At 47.5% G+C, this 19,858-nt stretch overlaps 6 protein-coding genes across 8 annotated transcripts; 2 read left to right on the top strand and 4 right to left on the bottom strand.

Annotated features, from left to right (window-relative positions):
• Positions 1-730: 730 nt before the first annotated feature.
• LOC131887816 (DNA damage-binding protein 1-like) lies at positions 731-6,086 on the bottom strand. 3 transcript variants are annotated; one of them, XM_059236531.1, is made up of 14 exons: positions 5,979-6,086; positions 5,691-5,899; positions 5,295-5,443; positions 4,782-5,183; positions 4,524-4,713; positions 4,142-4,446; positions 3,721-4,073; positions 3,358-3,647; positions 2,987-3,296; positions 2,325-2,916; positions 1,966-2,246; positions 1,725-1,894; positions 1,107-1,252; positions 731-1,019 (listed from the first exon to the last, which is right to left on the bottom strand). In XM_059236531.1, the coding sequence occupies exons 2-14, from the start codon at positions 5,749-5,751 to the stop codon at positions 855-857; spliced, it is 3,414 nt and encodes a 1,137-aa protein (XP_059092514.1). In that variant the 5' UTR covers positions 5,752-5,899; positions 5,979-6,086; the 3' UTR covers positions 731-854. The 3 variants fall into 3 exon arrangements, with proteins under 3 accessions (XP_059092514.1, XP_059092515.1, XP_059092513.1); XM_059236532.1 differs by having other exon boundaries at positions 5,691-5,917; positions 5,979-6,047; XM_059236530.1 differs by having other exon boundaries at positions 5,691-5,994.
• Positions 6,087-6,732: 646 nt separating this feature from the next.
• Positions 6,733-9,059, top strand: LOC131887823 (zinc finger protein 3 homolog). Its single transcript, XM_059236539.1, has one exon. The coding sequence runs from the start codon at positions 6,853-6,855 to the stop codon at positions 8,953-8,955; it is 2,103 nt and encodes a 700-aa protein (XP_059092522.1). The 5' UTR covers positions 6,733-6,852; the 3' UTR covers positions 8,956-9,059.
• LOC131887836 (DNA-directed RNA polymerase III subunit RPC4-like) lies at positions 8,972-10,654 on the bottom strand. Its single transcript, XM_059236553.1, has one exon. It carries the CDS (start codon positions 10,413-10,415, stop codon positions 9,102-9,104), a length of 1,314 nt encoding a protein of 437 aa, XP_059092536.1. The 5' UTR covers positions 10,416-10,654; the 3' UTR covers positions 8,972-9,101.
• A 1,140-nt stretch (positions 10,655-11,794) lies between these two features.
• LOC131887820 (ribonuclease Z, mitochondrial-like) lies at positions 11,795-14,948 on the top strand. Its single transcript, XM_059236535.1, has 2 exons — positions 11,795-13,831; positions 13,903-14,948. Exons 1-2 carry the CDS (start codon positions 12,232-12,234, stop codon positions 14,877-14,879), a joined length of 2,577 nt encoding a protein of 858 aa, XP_059092518.1. The 5' UTR covers positions 11,795-12,231; the 3' UTR covers positions 14,880-14,948.
• LOC131887826 (zinc finger and SCAN domain-containing protein 2-like) lies at positions 14,909-17,129 on the bottom strand. The gene has a single exon (XM_059236542.1). It carries the CDS (start codon positions 16,888-16,890, stop codon positions 14,941-14,943), a length of 1,950 nt encoding a protein of 649 aa, XP_059092525.1. The 5' UTR covers positions 16,891-17,129; the 3' UTR covers positions 14,909-14,940.
• Positions 17,130-17,744: 615 nt separating this feature from the next.
• LOC131887832 (geranylgeranyl transferase type-2 subunit alpha-like) lies at positions 17,745-19,706 on the bottom strand. Its single transcript, XM_059236549.1, has one exon. The coding sequence runs from the start codon at positions 19,454-19,456 to the stop codon at positions 17,819-17,821; it is 1,638 nt and encodes a 545-aa protein (XP_059092532.1). The 5' UTR covers positions 19,457-19,706; the 3' UTR covers positions 17,745-17,818.
• Positions 19,707-19,858: the final 152 nt, after the last annotated feature.

The raw sequence follows: 19,858 nt of genomic DNA, 5'->3' as shown, positions 1-19,858 counted from the left end.
TCTTAAGGAGAGATGGTCTAAATAAAGAAACGCTCCAGAAATAGAAACATTGCAACAACGAGATAATTGTGATTTTTTTTCAAATGGGGTTAAAATGATACTTAAAAAAAGCGATGCGGAATTCATCTCCTCTAGATTTTGCCAAAACAAGACAACAACCCTTGAAGTTCCTCCAAAATCGGCGTTTTTAAGTTGTGGTTTAAATTCGTGTTTTTTTTTGCCTCAAAATGACCAACATAGTTCCAAACTAAATTTTACTTGAAATAAATTATCTTTCCGACCCATAGTTATAACTTAAGAGGAAGCATCCAAACCACTTTGATAAATTTCATCTTCACGACGATGAAAAGAAGAAACAACAACGAAAAATATGCGAAAATAGTTGAATGCATGAAGAGGAACATTTTAAAATTGCTTATTAAGCAATCAAACTCATTACATCAGGAGCATTCAACTTTAATTGCATTTTCCAGTTTTCAATGGTTTCGCGGTGGAAAAGGTTGTGTTTTTACATCTACCTTTAAACATTTTTACGACATGACATGACCAAAGGTCGCAATAAAGAGATTAAAAGCAACCGAATCCTAAGAAAGGGTATTCCCTATGCCGATAAGAAACTGCATATTTTTTCCATGGATTTTTAAATGAATTGTGCTTCATATTTTAACAGTTCTTTAAAAAATATTGCCAAGGAGTGTTGCCAAATCCTTGGAATCATTTCGCTCACAAGAATGTCCGCAAAATGTATTTCAACCTGGTTCAGGGAAACGACAGGATGTATGAGAAGACATTCCCTTGACACTGGTTACGATGGATAAATGAATGATAATAAAGCCTTCAGACGATGTTTAGGCCTAGTGTATTCGGGTAAGATCTTCGATGATTTTGATGACATCCTCCACTTTGGCGTCTTGTTTCATACCCGAACCGTCATTGATTTGTAGCCCTTGGAATACTTCAGCCATGTGGTCGCGATCAAGATCTAAGAAGGTTTCCACTAAATCTCCATCGACAAAGCCCTAAAAATATTGAATGCAAAACATAATAACATCGAATACTGACCCAATGACAACATTACCAGGAGAAATGAATCTTGTCTTATTTACCTCCATCGGTTCAGTCTTCCGCTCATTGTGGAAACTCCGCCAGACTTCATGTTCAATTTTGCCCACAGACTTGATAACTCGGGTCAGACGTCTTTGGATTTCGGTCAAGAACTCGAAGAACTCTTGTGGCAGCTGCGTTACCATTCCTGAAGAGCATTTCAAAGTGGATTTACATGAATCAGCCTCAAAAAATCCCTCTTTTTCACCCGCAGCCCCTCTGTCATCCATCCTTCCAGTATAGGCAGCGCAATGTTTTTGACATTTTTCTTTCTCCAATCAAGTTAAAACTTCATGGTCAACTGTAGAAGAAGGTTCACTTTGGAGTAACCTGTCATTTGTAAAAAATGTGATAATCTTTCTGCCAATGCTCTAGCATGCTTTTGCCTATGTTATTTTTAATATTTATTTCACTCTGTGCTTCCCCTAAGGACGAAACGATCAACAATTGATGCTCAAGTTTTTATCTGTCAGGATTGGTCAGGAGACTATCCCCCATGTATTCTGGGATCCCGATTTATTGCCCGACATTTCTTTCAAAGCGGGGCTTCCTTTTGCTACATATTGAAATATCTCTAAGAAATGATCATGAAAACAGATAGAAATTGTTCCAGGACATACCAATAGCTCCGTGAACGGTACCAAATAAGACGCTTCCCTGGTGTGGCGTGGTGGTGTCTCCAAGGTTCTGCATGACCAAAGACCCATGTCGAAATACGTTTATCATATCGCCTACGTGGATTTGTCCAACTTCCGTCATTTGTTGGCGCTCCTCGTCCGTGCTTGCAGCGCTGAAAAGTAATTAGAAGGAGAATCCATACAATTTCGGCTCGCTTTTTACAATGGTGGTGGGGGATCGTACCTATCTCTTTGGCAAACAAAAATATTGCCAGCATTTTCTGCTCCCAAAAAGGTATCATCGTCCAAAATCTCAACCGCTGTCATCCAGTTGGGGGCAAAGTCTCGTGATATTTCTTCGAAGCTTCCCTCCATTGTCTTGTATTGAAGTAAAGCCATGGAACGAACCAAGTCTCCAACGAGAATGAAATCTCCTCTGGTTTTGAGGTACAAAGCTAGGATATTGTTAAAATGCGAGCATTCCAATCTGAGCTCTTTCTCCGAAGTCCATTCCCAGAGTCGAACCTAAGGAGGATCAAGGAGGAATCCGACCAAGATTTGTCACGGTTGCATCTTGCAAAAGCTATTCTACGGAAGGCCTACCGTGCTGTTGATGGCTGCCAAAAGCTTATTGTTAAAGTTACAAAGAGAATAGCAAGCTCCCTTGATGTCCTTTTCAGCCACGGTATGGAACTTGCCATCCTTCCACTGAAAAAGCAAGAGCCGTCCGGCTTTCGGCTCAGATTCTTCCGGATTCACCAGACCCGTTCCCACAATGAAGTAGGGTGTGGTATCCTCGCCCAATTTACACGAGATGAGGCTCAATCCATACTCCTGTTGCATGAACTGGTGAGCGTGTAGAACCTCAAAGGTGTTCTGATCAATGATCAGCAACGAGTACACCTCTTGTTCTTGACCCTCATTGGGAGCCGACGTGGCTTGTCGATGAGCAATAGCTGCCATGGAACTACTCGAACTGGTGGATGCGGCAAGCGTACTGGCACTGGCTCGCGCTGGGGTCATACCATCTTTGCCGTTGATTTCGTGTCGCATGGTGAGAACGCCAAATGTTTGCGTTTCCTCTTGGTAAGCGATGCGCCGGGGAGTTTCGGCTAGGGCAACGGTTCGGATGTGAAGTTTCTGGATTTCGTCAATCGTGCCGATTGTGATGGTTGAGTCGGTGGCCAGAGCCAGGCTATCAAAGATAAGACCACAAAGGGACAGTGAGAGGATAGAGTGATGAAAGACCTCGGGGAACAGATTACCTGTCTTTGTAAGCCTCTGCATTTAATGGGCACATGTGCTTGACTTCTCGCAAGTTCACATTAGAGAAAACCAATTTTTGAGTCGACGAGTAGATTACTGTCGGTCGGTCTGAGCAAGCGAATACATTTGTGGTCGAATGAGTTTTGAATTTCCTCAGCACGGTGGGTTGAGTCCCTAAGGTGACTTTTTTCTTCTCGGCCAATCCCCGAGTTGTCATAACGAAGTAGAACAACGATCCATCGCCCAAAGCGCACAACAAGTAGTTTGTGTTCTCAAATTGAGCCATCAGGATTGACCGTGGAATAACCTCTATAAAACGATGAGAATAATAAAGAGCATGTTCTTAAATGGAATGAGGAGAAAATAGTACCTCCGCCCAACGGCTCCTTTGCGATTTCTTCCAAGCTCGGGAGCTTCAAAAGTCGCACGGATATATCAGTCCAAAGGCCCACACAACACATCGTGGCTTTTTCGTCCTCGTCATTCAAAGGCGTGACATCGATGCAAGCAATCTCGTACTGAAGGGTTGTGTCGGCCGTTTGAATTAATTTGCCCTCCTCAACATCTAAATAGAACAAGATGGGTCCGGTGGCACACACCACTTGGTTGTTGTTGCACGAGGCAACACTAATAACACGCCCACTAGGAGGTTTCCACTCACTGCAAGCCGGGAAAAATACAACCAAATTCATAGAAATCTAAGGAATGGGACAAAAACTAGTTTACTTCTTACTCAACGAGTTGAAGAGACTCCATGCCAACCAGACGGACCGAATTAGGACAGATTTGAATGATTTGAGAGTGAGCAGTATTGCCGGCATAAAATGTTTGTTGATCTGGGAGGAATCCGGGAATTTCGGTTTCTTCCACCTCTTCTCCGTTGAGCGTTAGAACTCTGGTTTGCTCGACGAACGATAAAATCAGAGTATTGTCGTAAACTTTGCTCGTGCCACACCTTAAAGGCCACATGCCTTTTATCCCCGGTAGATCAATGGAGGCCAGCTCGTGGATGCCAATGCCATTGCGAATAATACGCAAAGAGCCTTCTTTATAAGCCCCAGAGCAGGTCACTAATTGTCCTTGTCCCTAACACGAGGAAGGGAAGATTAAATCCGGATCGATTTTGACTCAGAGATTACTACGTGGTCACTCACCTGTCGCTCTAAATCCACCACAACCATGTCAACGATAGGTCCCAAGTTGGTGAATGACTCCACAATGGTCACATATGACTTGTTCTCATCGGGCTGCACATTGAGTCGAACCAATTGGGAGTCGCCCAATCGGGATCCGAGGTATACATAACTGTTGTCCAAGTAGGTCATACATTCGGGAATGGTGGTTTCCCCCAACACCTCCAAAACCAGATCTTTCACGGGGGGTCCGTCCGGGCTCTCATTTCGAATCAAAAGTAGCATATATAGATGGCCAGCCATGTCACCCAATAAGTATCGAGAGCCTAACATGCCGGGCAGGACCACAATCATCTCAAAATCAGATATTTTTAGTTTCGAAGGAAGAAATCTGAGGTCTTACCGTCTTCGTCGATTTGGCAATAGCACACAATGGTGGACGACTGCATTTTGGCTGGTGCGATGGCCTGGTAATAGGATCCATTGTGGTAGACAATCGATTCAGTGCCCACAATGACGCAACCGCCGATCGGCTGCGGCACGGGAATCAGCATGCTGGCCTCCCGTTCCACATTATCTTGTTTCCAGGGCACCTGCCATCCAACAAATAGACCATGAGGCCATGCTCTTGACTGACCGAGAGTACAGCTTGTCCACTTACTTTGACAAACTCCTTATCCTTGAGCGAGATCTCGTGGGTCTTGATGTGCCGCCCGTGGTTGTCATGATGGAGAAGAACGATGGTGGGCTGAGCGCAGCCGTGTAAGAAGTTGATGTCCAAAACGCTGAGTTCTTCCATTCGGATATTGTAGGCTCGCAGTTCGGATTGATCTGGCTCCAAGGGGATCACCTTAAATAGGCACTCATAAATACGTAAACCAATCATGCGAGCCTTGGGGTCGATCACCGCCAGAGTGCCGGTCTCCGCTTTCTTGCCGATGCGATCGCCCACGTTGCCATGAGCTTTGGTCACGATATGCAAGTCGTGACCGGAGCCGATAGTCTCCAAGATCATGGCATTATATCGAGCCGTCACGATAAACAAGCGATCCTTATCCTCACCCTGAAAAATATGGACCATAGAACTAGATATGGGCAATGGGTATTAATCCAATCCTGCGAAACCGTTCACATCTTCGAGTGGCGCTTGTAATGATTGCTTGTACATACTCACCGGTGGGCGGAAGAACTTCATGACATCGACTTTGCCATTGATGGCGAAATTCTTGATCGGTCGAAGTCCCTCGGGCGTGACGACCAGGATCTCGATCTGGTGATTCTTGGCCAGCACCAAGTTTAAATCATCCGGGGACGTGAAATTGCCTGCAACAATCGGATCAAATGATATCTCTTCATCCATCGGATTTCTTGAATTATCAACAGGGAAAAAAATGAAGTGCTAGCTTGATGATCGGACCAACTCAAGTGAAAGGGTAGTAGCAGCGTCACAGTGGCAAGAATTCATTGGTCGTGATAAAACTGTCTTGGTAGAAGTGTTTATCAATAGTAGACCCATATTCCTGCACCGAATGCGTCATTCAAAATTAGTATGTAAAAAAACCTTGTTTACCCGTGACACAGGCTGTAACGGCTGTGGGCGGATGCGCGTGCACAAAGTAATTGTGGGCCATGGCGGGAACCGGTCAATGACGAGCGTGGAAGCCCACGTGCCACACACCAGCCTCTCAATCAATCGATCGATCAAAGGGGCCCGTTACCCGAAAGCTAGAAAGCCAGGGGCGGGAATCCGAGATGAGAAGTCACCACAGGTAAAAGCACCTAAAGGAAAGAGCACGCCTACGCAAACCAAATAGGACAGAAGGAATCGGAGGGCGGGCCTCCGGGATCATACACCAACCTTCTTCTCTTATTTGAATCCAGTTAGCAGCACGGTCCAGAAAACAACAAAGCTCTAAATCGACAGCTGCATCCAACAACGAGCGTAGATTTGAGACGTATTCATTCGTTCAGGGTGAGGGGTTTAGAAAAAGGGCCATTTGAGACTGGGTTGAGGGATGTTGGTTAGCTTGCATGGAAAATACCTTGAACAAGTCGGGATGCTTTTTTCACTGGAATGCTGGATACCTACCAATAGGCGACGGTTATTGAACGAGGTAACATTGGAAAGAGACGTTGATTTGGGATGTTTCATCTAGTTCTTTTCAGATTGTTTGAAAATGGTTTTTCTCAAAAACATTAGATTTTTCTTATAGAAGAGGCCCAATGAGGAATTACAATTGGCACTTTTTCTTCAAAGTAAATAAAAGAAAAGCTCTAGATGTTTGAGAATGCAAAGTGTCTGTTTTGGGTAATAAGGTCAAATCCTTAAATCCCACACCCTGACTCACGCTGAAGAATCGCCGCAAATTTTCTCCATTTTCTCATGGCTCTATACTATTGTTGGAGATTTCCTCATGATTTTTTGCAATAAGTCAGTTGCTAGTTTTATAAGCAGTATCATTTCTCTAACCCTTTTTCCTTATTCATTGCTCTTTCACCATTTTATTCTAAATTTTTGGGAGCATCTCGTAGGTTAGGAATTCTCCTAGAACAACAGCACCCGCATCGCGCAGTTCGGACCAAGCGCCTCTGGCGGTGGTCTTGACAACCTTATTGATAAACAAACTCATTAGAGTGTTTATAGTGTCCTATTCCAGGTCTCTTGTTCCATGATCCACTCTACTTGTGAATTGTTACAATAGCTCTTCAATTTGAACGATTCTTGGTGAAACATGGCCGGTGCCTCAAGAGGGTTGCTTCAAGGTCTGTTTCAAGCCTGGCAAGACAAGCATTGCTCCGACGTGACCATTGTGGGTCGGGATGGGGTCGAAGTACGTGCCCACCGCATCGTCTTGGCCACGACGAGCCCTATGCTAGCCCAGGCGTTTCACCTGGATGTCCTGACGCATAGCCATGAGGATTCGTACATCCTCTGTCCTGATCTCTCGTCCCACGACCTCTTGGCGCTCTTGGCGCCCATGTATCAAGGAGGAGCGCACCCCGTGGTTCAGGATGACGCAATGACCGCTTTAGGGATCGAACCGTCTGGTTCTCAAGTTGCCACTGAGCCCCTGTCTTTGACCCCAGAGGATCGTCATTCGTTGACCATGGCCGATCCAATCACCTCACCTGAACCCGAGAGAGAGGAAGTGGCCAGTCCGTGGCTGAAATCTCGCTACCGGTTCACTGGATCAACCGCTCTTTGTCGGATATGTGAGAAAGAGTATCAATATCGTGGAAGCAAATCGGATGGAATTCTCATCCGACATTCCAAACGCCAACATCCCGAGGTAGATGAAGAGTCAGAGGAGCGTCAAGGGGAGTGCAATGATCGCCTCTATCGCCCTGACCGAGAAAGGGAAGAGGACCGCCATGGTAGTTCAGTTGAGGCGGTTGCTGGGAAGCCTGAAACCAACTCTGAGTCAGACTTTGTCCGCCACTATTTCGATATTCATGGTACCAAAGCCTCTTGCAAGCATTGCTCGAGTCGACCTATTTCAATCGCCAGTGGCTCCAAGGCCTTGCGTCATCATATTGCCAACAAACATCCTCATTTGTTGTCCGATACGGGTGCGGTCCAATATCTGGTTTTATCGGACCAGCTGATTCAGTGTCAAACGTGCGGACAGGAACTCGAAGTGCTCGCCGCAGATCGCGATCAAGTTTTGCAAAACCATCAAAAGGAATGCCTGTCGGCTAGTCAACCAGTCGGCAAAGAAAATGAAAGTGATCCGAGCCGAATTCTGTTGAGCTCATATTTTTTGCCTTATGCTCCGTCCGAGCAGTCTTTGACGTGCTCTGCCTGTCTTAAAGAGTTTGAGACCACTGACAACATCTACCAGAAACTAGAACGTCATTTGTGTTGTGCCCACACTGATTTGTACGACGAGTACGTTCGAAAGCGTGATAAGCTTACTTCGATCGAGAATCAAGCCGTGGCTCAGATCTTTGACAAGGTCTCGGGATTCTTTCGCTTGAAAAGCGATTCAAATCTTGTCCAAGCTTGTCAAGAGTGTGATCAAGCCATCAAGCTCAAGTCCTCGGACGATATCCGAAGTCTCGTGATTCACTTCAAACGTAGACATCAAGACCTGTTGACAGAGTGGTTGGCCGAAAGCACGTCTTCCCTAGCCGAACTTGATAAGGCCCTGAGCCATCGGAAAAGACAGATTCGGAAGAGGCCCACAGCCAACGATGATCCGTTGAATCGAACGTGTCAACATTGCTCGAAAGTGTTCAGTCGGACCATAAACCTACAATTGCACGTGGCTGCCGTTCACTCGGGCAATCGGCCTTTCAAATGCGACACCTGCGACGCCACATTCACCCGGAAAGAGACATATATGAGACATGGACATGTGAATAATCGGCCATTCCTCTGTTCAGTGTGTGGTAACACGTTCGCTCGACGTCACATTCGTGATATTCATGAGCGTGCACATTTTGGTGATAAGCGATATGGATGTGCATTCTGCAACAAACGATTCGTGACCAATCAGAAGAAGACCAATCATGAACGAACTCACACCGGCGAGAAGCCCTTTGGATGCGATATCTGCGGCAAGCGCTTCGCTCAAAAACACCAATTGACGACCCATTCACGGGTTCATACAGGGGAACGACCTTTCAAGTGCGAGAATTGCCATCGGATGTTTCGCCATCTCACCACTCGAGCTCGCCATAACTGTGTCGGGTTCTTGGAAAATGCACAGGAATTTGTTCTTCGAGGGAATAAGAGCTCGGAAGGGATTCAAACGATCGAGATTTTCCCGGGAGACGGAGTCAACGAGAGTGACCAAGTCATTGTCCGGACTGATGCCCTGGAATCGATGTGAAATCATTGTAGCAAGGCAAAGAATGAATTTAATTTTATTATGAAAGAGTAATAAAACAGCGCAATAATCAATACAAATTGCCAATATATTGGAGCCGCAATTGATGAAGCTGATGGATCTCCTGAAGGTGCTCGCGTAGCGAAATATTAGCTATCTCCATTTTCAGAGCTGGAATCTCCGTCGGGCTGTGTTTGTTCACTAAAGCTGCTAAACAAATGGTCCCAATTGGGCGTGAACACCACCCGGTTCTTGACGTGGCCTAACACGGTCATATCGCCCACTTCGCGAGGGTTAGTTGTGGTTTTGATGGACACGAGATCTTGAAGAAATCCCACTTGAGTGCCGAGCTCGACGTCTAGAAGGTCATGGCCGAGTTTCAATTGGGTCTTGCCCGATTTTCTGACTTGTATCTTGCCGATATAGCCTTCGGCCAAATCGTTCAAGGTGCACTTGCTCGTTTTCGAGCCATCAGAATCGAAGGGCCCCTCCATCTCCGCTGCAGTGACGCCCTCTTTTGAGTCGCCGGATTTCTCTTTCTTCACGATCAATGAGCCCGGCAAGTGATCGGGTAACTGAATAAACAGGAGATCCCCATTTTGCTTTCGTACCAAATCCGGAAAGGTCAAATCAGCCAGAGGTTCATCTTTCTTGCTCACTATCACAGATTTAGCCTCCAAGGCGGACACAGGCTTCAATTTGGAGGTCGTTTTCGAACCGTCCTCGATATCTTCGTCATCCTCGTCACTGTCGAGAATGCGATTCTTGCGGGGACCGGGTCGAGCCTGAATCTCATCCTCGTCACCTAGATCGGGCTCGGCCTTGACATCAGCCTTAAACACCTTACCCGTATCGATCATGGGCAATTGAACGGGCACATAGAGGCCTTCACAACTCAGGTCGGCGATAAAATCGTCTTGCAGCAACGCTTTCAGCCGCTTCTCTTCCGCCTCCTTGTCATACTGAGAGCCACTACCACGGGCAGGCAGCACGGGTCGGGCCATTTGCGACCGCTCACCTTCCGAGATCTGCCCGCCAAACCCGCCTGACCGTCGTTTAATGCCTTCCACGCTGATCCCATCACTGAACACGGATCCCATGGTTTGGATCAACTCGGGACGGCTTCGAGCTTTGAAATCGGGGCGTCCACCACGCCCACCTCGCGCCTCTGCTCTTCCCCGGCCTCGCCCTCCTCGGACCTGGGAGGCGTCACCGATGCCCGGACTGGATCCGGCGGCCGAAGACGGGCCTGGGACTTCCTTGGATTTGCGTTGTACATTCAGATTGGGCGTGAATTTCTTCTTGTCCGCTGTCCCCCCCCCACCCGCTGTCCCTGGCCCTTTGGCTTGACCCAAAGACAGGTCTCGCTTGCCCTTGAAGGAAGGCAAGCGGCCCGTGGAGCCTGTCCCACGCCCCCCCAACCCAGGTCCCAATCCATTGCGTGTTCCTCGATTTGATGACATGTTTCAACGGAAATGTTCTCACAGAGCACTCATATTTCGTGGATGGCAGAATAGCTTCGAAGCAATCTATTGGATGGGCCGGGCACTTTCCGAAAGTTGCCTTGCAACTTGCAACGCGCGCTCCCAGCAGGATTAGTTCCAAATAAACATGGGAGGCAGCCTTGCTGAAATGTTCAAACCTGAAGCGGTCAAATCTGTTTTCCAACAGGGGCAAACGCGCACCAGTGATGGCCACCACGGGAGGGAAAGCCAAGAGATGCTTATTTTCTATATAGTAGTAGCCAAGTTCATTCATATTCTGTTGTTGATCATTGAAAATCGTGCCTGCTTCTGGCGAGCAAGCGTGTATTATCCTTGATTATGGCAACGCTACAAACACACGTTCTCCTTTTCCCCATTCAATAAGGGCAGCTGCATTGGCTTTTTCTCATGATATGATGATTGAAGCCTAGCATTAAAGAAAAAACAAAGAAGGGTTAATTTTTTTTTTTTAAATGTGATTTTGAAGTGCAATTTAGCCACAATGCAGTGCTCCAGCCGGTTGAACGCAGCGCTTCTACAATCAGAAACCATAACCGAACACTAATGCTGCTCAGCTGTCACCCATTCAGTTAAACTATTGAATTTTCAACTATTGAGTGGAATTGCATTACAACACTCATGAAATATCATTTTTAGGTGCAATCATGTCGCTACTAATATCTCGGCTCAGTTTTAGTATACAGTTTGCTGCAACAAACTAACAGATTCAATCCAATTCCGGTGCAGCTGGGCAGGGCATTCATTGCTTCCGATGATGGCGTCAGGTATTAGTTTTCCCTCTCTTTTCTCAAGGGAATAAAAGCTCGGTTTTTCAACTTAAGATGGCCTCAGACTTGGGGAAGGCTCCCGAGAGATTCAATTAAACCCTTACTGCAACCTCACTATGCTCGGCAATCATCAAGTCAAATCAATGACTACCTAGATGACCATGTTAATCAAATCGGATGGTCTTCGAGTTTCTCCCACCATCAAAATGTCAATCGATTTCAAAGTGCCTAGAGGTCGTTTCGTTTTTTCACGGTTCAAAAATGGCCCATCTTTTATGTAAAAGTGTGATAGTTATTCGATCAGGGCCAGTGTATGAGTGACTTGGGCAGCAAACAAGTTATGCAAGAATCGTCGAAGGGGAAATAGCGCCTTGGACTGAAAGATTTCCATCCTGCTTTTCTGTTATGTTCTTCAGCTTGACCACCCTGAACTTTTTTTTGCTTGCCGTCCCGTCCGGCTTTGCGTCTGTCTGTCCGTGCGTCTTTCCATGGTGCAACTAGGGGCAACTAGGGGCAACTAGGGGCAACTTCTGGGCAAGAGACAGGAAAAGAAAAACAAGCATGGCAAGTTATGGCTGTCTAGCATCGGTTCCGGAGCGGACTTGATTCTGAGCTCAGTCACGTTCATGGCTGAAGCTAGCGCACCCGGACGGGTACCCAATAGTGACAGTGGCCCGGCTGACGTGGGCGGTTCCACATCAACGGTCACGCCTTCTACCGCCTCCCGCAAGACCCAAGCCATTTACTCGTCGCCTTCACAAGGCCAAATGGAGATGGCCTTGGACGCGCACGCCAAAAGCCAGTTAGAAGCCTTGATTGCTAAGCATTCTTTTCCCGAGGATTTGGACAAAGCTTTGCAACAATTGCGACGTGAAGATCACGAGAAACGCTTGAAAGCTCTCCGTCAAGAACTGGACCATCTTCAGGCCACTCAATGGCAATTTGAAGGTCCCTCATCCACGGATCGATCGTAAACATTTGCACACCCAGGTCGTCCCGTCAAGACCATGTGGTGGCCATGTGGTAGTCCTGTTCATTCGCATTTAGTCCTTAAAGTCGCCCTTAGTCCAACTGTCTCGGCCGTAGCCGCCGCCGTGTTTTCCCGCCCGTTATCCCATCGATCCACGTCCTCACCCCAAACTTTACTCGAGCTGTTGGCCAATATGCCGAAAGAACCGCCCAAGACCCGCGATATGAAGGAGATCCGGGTGCGTAGACGCTTCCAGGTCCCCAAACAAGCCAGTAGTAATGTCCACTTTCAAGTCATCGGAAGTAACACGCCCGGCGGGGCGTCGTCATTGTACTTATCGACCGACCACCGCCGATATCTCTTCAACTGCGGGGAAGGTACGCAACGCATGATCATGGAATTGTGCCCGCACAAAACCTTGTCGCAACTCACCGATGTGTTTTTCACCACTAACTCTTGGCGGAATATGGGTGGATTTCCGGGTATGTGCTTGACCATTCGGAAGAATGGCAATCCAGACGTGAGACTTCATGGCCCTCCCGGTGCCACCAAACTTTTTGATGCCACGCGGAAATTTATCTGTTTGTACGACTTTGATGTGCTCTCTCATACCCAAGAGAACGGCATATTCACGGACGAAACCCTGTCTGTGGAACACGTCCCCTTGGACTACGGAGCTGACCCGGTTGAGTTGCCCGTTCCCAAATACTCGACGTGGTATCCCTACTCCACTCAGAGTCAAGATGCCAACGGGTGCCCCATTAATCCCGATCCCAGCCACGCTGTCCAATCTTCGGTGTTTAAGACGCCTCAAGCCACAGCTTTCTTGTTGAATGTCAAAGGCAAAGCCGGAAAGTTACTCGTTGATAGGTGCATGGAGCAAAAAGTGCCTCCGGGTCCATTGCTGGGTGAGTTGAAAGCGGGTCGCGATGTCACCTTGGAAGATGGCACTCTGATCACATCTGCCTCCGTCATGGGGTCGCCGGATCCGAACGTTTCCGCTCTCGTGATTGAAGTGCCGAGTGAGGCCTTCCTTGGGACCATTGAGGATGAAAACTCCAGCCTCAATAAGAAGCTACGAGAGGCCCAGAATCTCGGCTTTATCTTTCATTTCACCCCCAGTCACATATCTGATTCGCCCGTATATCAAACCTGGATGGAACGTTGGCACTCTCCCGGCGTAAAGCAGGTTTTATTAAACGATCACAACCGACTCTACGGAGGCAAGGATTTGATGACCTTTGTGAAGAAGCTGAAACTAATAGCCCCACCGTTGTTTCCAACGCTGTCCAATCAGAAGAAATCGTTGTCCGATATTACTGTGGAGAAGAAGCCAGGCCTTTATCACGGTGAGAGTGGGCTCAAGTTCCACATTCGACCCACCACGGAGGTTGAGTCCACGAGCTTGCCAATAATTGACGAGAAAGAAGTTGAAGCAGAGGTGCTCTCATTAAAGGCCGTTTCTGAGCAAATAGCCGCCAGAGTAGAAGTCTTGAAACCCGATACGACCAAGCCAGAATATCCCAAATTGTCTTTTCTCGGGACTGGCTCGAGTATGCCGGGTAAATATCGGGGTGTTTCTGGGATCCTCATTGAAACATGTCCTGATAAGTTTGTGATTCTCGATTGTGGGGAAGGTAGGTCCACGATTAGACATGTTGAAACGATGAATCATCGTATACTCACTTTGAAATCAATGTATTTATAGGGACAGTTGTACAGCTTCACCGAATGTACGGACGAAAACGGGCCTTGGAAATCTTGTCGAACTTAAAAGCCGTGTACATTTCTCATCTCCACGCCGATCATCATCTTGGTCTGATATCAATCATTCAGAATCGCGAGAGTGCCTTCGACGTCATGGATAAACCAATTGAAAAGCTCTATATTCTTGGTCCAGGAGCTTTGACGCATTTCCTTCGATTCTACCACGAGGAGTTCGAGCCAATCTTGACACATGCGGAGCAGATCAAGAATGAACACTTATTGTTGGTTACACTCACGGCCAAAATGACCCCGACTCAATCGATCTATCCTAAGGTTCTGCAGGAAGTTCTTGAAGCCACTGGCCTCAAAGATCTGGCGACTTCGCGCGCCGTACATTGCCCTTCTTCGTTTTGCGTTACCTTTACCACCGAAGCGGATGACTATAAAGTGGTCTACACGGGTGATACCCGCCCGAATAATAGCCTCACGCAACTAGCCGTTCGTTTGAAATCGCCAAATCTGTTCATACACGAAGCCACCATGGAGCACTACCTTTTGGCAGATGCTAAAGCCAAGAAGCACTCGACTTTCACCGAAGCCGTGCAAAATGGTCAAAGGACCAATTCTGACTTTACCCTTCTTACGCACTTCTCACAGAGATACTACAAATATCCAGCTCTAGCTGAAATACGGCCTCACCCCAAGGTCACATTCGCTCTTGATTTCATGCATGTCAACCCTCAAACTCTGGATTTCCTCCGTCACGCCTACGACAGTATCGAGCTGATATTTGCCGACGCGGCGGAAGATATGAAGTCTAAAGAAGAGGATTTCCGAATTAGGCAAGCCGACATGTACGATTCTCTTCAAGATTCACCGACAGATGGCTCACCCAAATATGAAGGAAAAAAGTCGCCTCCGTCCAGTCCGAAGAACGGTCCCGAGTCGAAGAAGGCCAGATTAAGCGATTGCTCTTAAAAATGGAAAGTTGAATGGAATACGGTCAGTTTGTTTAACAACATGAATAATTATTTCTTTCTTATTGAATTTGTTCATGAATAATGAACATTTCGTTCGTGGGCAAATGTTGCTGAGGTGTTTCTTGTTGCTGCTGTTGTTGTTGAGCTGTGATACTACGAACCGCATCATGAGCGCGTTTCCCTTCGCATTTGTGACTGTTTCGAGTTGACAAATGGCGAAACTTCTCGGTACAGTAAAGGCAACCATAAGGTTTCTCTCCTGTATGGATCCTCATGTGCGTGGAGAGTTGATGCCGTTGGGCGAATTGCCGCCCGCATTCTGTGCATTGGTAGGGCCTTTCTCCCGTATGTGTCCTCTCGTGATTCTTCTTTTGTTGATTGGTCATGAACTTTTTGTCACAAAACGAGCACGGGTATCGCTTATCGCCGTAATGAGCACGCTCATGAATGTCTCTGATATTTCTTCGAGCGAAAGTCTTGCCGCACACGGAGCACAAGAACGACCGCTCTTCGGTGTGGGCGTGCGTTTTAAAACTGTCAGCTCGAGCAAATGTCTTGCCGCAATCTTTGCATCGATAGGGTCGGATGCCTGAGTGGACCACTTTTTTGTGGTACAGCATAGTTTGCCGCGAAGAAAACACCCTCTTACACTCGGGACAGGTTCGCGCCGAGGCGGGAACATTGACGTTGGGTCGACTGGTTTTAAGAATCCGTTTGGGCGGAAGCAGTTTTTTGGTCGATGATTTGGGAGCCTTGGCCGATTGATTGGAACTACTCCCTCCTTTGGTGGTGCCTTTCAAAAAAATGGCCGCATATTTTTCTGGTTGGCACTTTTGAAGATGATTCTTAATGCTCGTGATACTGTTGGATCGCCAGGTGATGGGCTCTCCGCATTTATTGCAGGCCTGAACGGGCTTGACGATAGGTGGAACACTGCCTGACAGGCCTATTGTACTCGAGGGATTGGGGAGAACGGGGGGTTTCTGGTCCGGGCCATTACCCCAGATGTCGATGGCTTGTTTAGTCGAGGGAATTTGAACACCCACCGCTGACGGGTCATCACTTTCTTCTTTTACCACGGCAAGGCCTTCCACCGCCTCTTTCGGGGCATCGTCCAAGTTGGCCTTGTCTTGATTGAGTCTTTCAAATAGATTGGGATGAACATAACGAAGATGGCGGGTTAAGCCCGTGATACTGCCCGTTTCGGTTCGAATGACCATCTTGCATTCCAAACAACTAGCATTGTCCGCATCGATCACATGAAAGTATTTCCAAACCATTTGTCGCTTGCCCGTTTTAGCTTCATGTCGAACGGACTTCATGGCCGGTTTCATTCTCGGTTTGTTTAGCACAAGTTTCTTCTTCTTGGGTAAGGGATACGTCGGTCGATAATCCTCGTCATCAGCTTCGTCAGGCACCTCAAATTCCTCGTCGTCGTCATCATCCTCATCGCCAAGCTCATCCCGATCGTCTGTGACCTCGAAGTCCGCATCCGAGTCTTCATCCTCATCACCGTCTCCTCGCTCTTTTTTGTAAGGTCGAGTCTCGGGGAAGATGGGCTCCGGGGCATCATCGTCAAACCCATCAAACAGGGACATGGACTCGCCAATCTCGTCTTCGATGGCCTCTTTCTTGGCAAGCAACGGGGTTCGGCTAGCTGGAGAGAGATGGCGTGTGAATCCCAAGTGCTTGAGACTCTCGGGGATTTCGACCTCGCCGTAGTGGCCTTGGCCTTTGTAGATGTGGGACAGGAAATCTTTTAAGCTCTCGATATCAGCATCGGGCGCCAAAATGACGGGATCCTCCACACCCGCCTCAACCAGACCCTCTAAAGCGCGCTTGAGGAGACCACTCAACGTGGCCAGGACCAGGCGATGGCCGGACATGGTTCCATCGGCGCAAACAATCCGCAAGTCGGCCATCCTCATGGTCTCCCACTCCTCGGCCAAACCTTGGACCAAAGCCCGCTCATGAGCATCTTTAGCCGGACCTTTGGCTAGCAACGGCATGGTGAGCAGAACGACGATTAGGGAAACTTGCAAGATCGGATGGCAGGTCCCACCCTAGGGTCCGGCACAAAGTCTGAGTGGGTGGTTAAGTGCGCCGCCGATGATACCAGGCCACCGATTGCCATAAACAATCGCAGACCCGGACCGAGCGGGAAATTGGAGATGTGACGGAGTTCTTTCTTTTCGAAGCCAAGATCTTACCAGAGGGTTGATGTATCGTCCACGAAAGAAAAAAGCTACTGAGGCAGCTGACTCTCAGTGTCGACAAATATCAAGGCAAAAGGTCAGATGAACAACATTCGTTTCGGATTGAGATTAGATCTAGATGGAGTTAGGGCTTGAAGAATTGAGTTGGTCAGTTAAGTTTGAAAGGGCCAGTGGCGTCCAATGAAGGAAGGTTGATTTACAGTAGAGTTTGGTCTAGACAATTGTTTTCCCCACATGTTGGCGATGAATGAGCTACCTTGGCAGCGTCCCTGCTTGGTGGAAGGCTTTCCTTTGGCCAACTTGGCTAACTCGGCCAGATACCAATAGAGATAGAGCGAAACTGGGCCAAGTCATTTTGATATTTTAGAGCGAGGCTTGAAATGGCGGCTGCGAGATGATTCTCATGATGTTCATTCGAAAGTCTGACAGTTTACTTTGCTTGTCCGGCCAGTGACTTGCTAGTTAGTTATGTCGATTTGATGAGCTGGACCTCAACATCTTTATTATAATTGATTGATTTTTCGAATCAAGTGCTCACATTATGTTGCCTTCTCTTCTAATTCAGATTTATTTTTTTTGGCCAACATTTTTTTCGACATCGAGGGTTTGTCGTTCGTAGATTGATGATTGAAATATCCTACATCATAGAATATCTACATAGGAAATGTGTAATTCAAAATAGCAACAATCCAAATCACAATAATCATTTGGCATTGAACAATCACGTCAGAAACGAAATATTGGAATTATTCTGGCCGATCTCCTCAAGTTTTGACGGATTGTCGGCCGCTTTATTTCCCTTCAATAACACCACCATGTCTTGTCGAGGATTAGATAACTGCCTGATATCATCAATTTGATTGTCTTCCAAATTCAGTTTAGAGCAATTTTGCAAATATGGCAGGAAAGTCAAACTTTTCAAATGATTATTAGACAAGTTCAAATCGTCAATGAAAAGCAGCCGCTCCGGAAAAGCAATTCGTGTCAAGCCAAGCCCAGAGAGGTCAACGCATCCCTTGGGACAATGCTCGTCTAGCTTTTGCATTAGGACAATGTCACTTTTTAAGTCGAGGAAATAATGCTTTCTTTGAGGGTCTGCATGAATGAGGAAATTTAAGTGCTTCAAGGACTCGGCTAGACACTCTTTTTGAAATTTGAAGTTACTTAATGCTTTGAGAATAGCCAATCGAGGCCATATGGCTTCGGGTTCAATCTCAATAAGCTCCTCGGTGAACTTTCGATCTTCTTTCAATGCCGCAATCATATCCGGGTGGAGTTCAGTGGTCGACGCCCTGATATCAGCTTCAACCCGCGGTTGATGGGCCTCTAAAACTAGGGACGGATCATCAGAATGCTCCATGTACACTTCCACTCTGGGGGACTCGGATGGTTCAGTGGAAATCATCCACAAGCTATCAGACACGACCTCACGACGAGTGCCACAAACTTGGTCCGGAGAACCCGCCGCCCCGTTCAACAACACGCGAAATTGGCTTTTTACGACTGGCGTGGAAAATATCAAGGCAATTTGGCCGTCTTTTCGCCGATTGATGGCCATCGCGGTCGAAATCTTGGAAGGTGGTCCAATGAGCCAAGCGTGATAAAACCAGGCCGACGAATCTTCTGGGTCAGTGAAAGCCGCATTTCGGACCATCTCGATCTCGAGCGCTCTTCGCTCCGGATTGATCGAGATGCCACTTTGGCCGGGATTGGGATACAAAATGGGCAATAGTTTGCTCCGATAATGCCAGGCCGAGTAATTCGAGAAATTCTTGTCGATCAACATTTGGGTGCACGCCAGTTCGGCCTCGGGCTTCACTCCGGCCTGTTTGACCGCATGGCGTCGATAGTCCCAACAATGGAAATTCCGATCGTCAAGCGCTAAGAATTGATCACACAGTCGGACTTCTTGGGACCAATCCGGAGGCTGCATTCGGGCCAAACACCAAGTCCGATGGAACCACGCCCCATATGACTTAGGGTTGGTCATGAGGCATTGTCGGGTCAAATCGAGTTCCTTCTGAAGCATGGCGTTGAACTCAGAGACGGTTTCGTCTTGACTCAAGCCAGTCGAGGTCGTGAGGTCGGCGAGATCGGCCTTCTCCGAGGGTTCGGACCTGTTACAGGCACTATGGGCCTGCAGGACATCTTTGCGGATGTTCCAAAGGACAGTCACATCGGGATTGGACATCAGGATGCCGGCGGTCATCTTGAGTTGGACGGCATCGCGGCAGCCGGCGTCGCGGCGATCCAGGATGGCGGTCATGGCCGTTTGGTAGGCTTGGGCCTTTTGGTTCTTGTCAGCCCGCCGTTCGGCCGCTTGTTGGGCCGTGGTCTTGACTTTCAAACGGCCGTGCATGATTAACACAACACTAGCAGACCCAGAGGACAAAACAAAGCCGCAAATCCGTGGAAGGGACCGCAGGGAAACTGTCGGTACTGTCCCCCGACCAGTGCTGCCAGGTGTTTGGTGAAAATTGGTCAAAAAGCGCAAGAAGAACGCCAAAATGTTTAGAATTGACAATTCGAGCAAGATTATTTGAAGTGTAATCTTAACGTCTCTAAAGGCTTAAACGCCCCCCTCGCGTGTTGAGTCTTATTTTGGACTGATCTGGTATTTTTCCAGACTCCCCTGTTCAAATTCTAGGCATCTAGATCCTCAACTCTATTGCCTATTGCATAACATTTCATGCATTTAAACAAATGATTGAAAGTTCAAACAGTTTTGTGCAAAAATGACAGAATATGAGTTGTCCCCTAT

The sequence above is a fragment of the Tigriopus californicus genome, chromosome 10 (assembly GCF_007210705.1).
Source record: "Tigriopus californicus strain San Diego chromosome 10, Tcal_SD_v2.1, whole genome shotgun sequence".
NCBI lineage: Eukaryota > Metazoa > Arthropoda > Copepoda > Harpacticoida > Harpacticidae > Tigriopus > Tigriopus californicus.
This window is presented reverse-complemented; position numbering and strand designations above follow the sequence as displayed.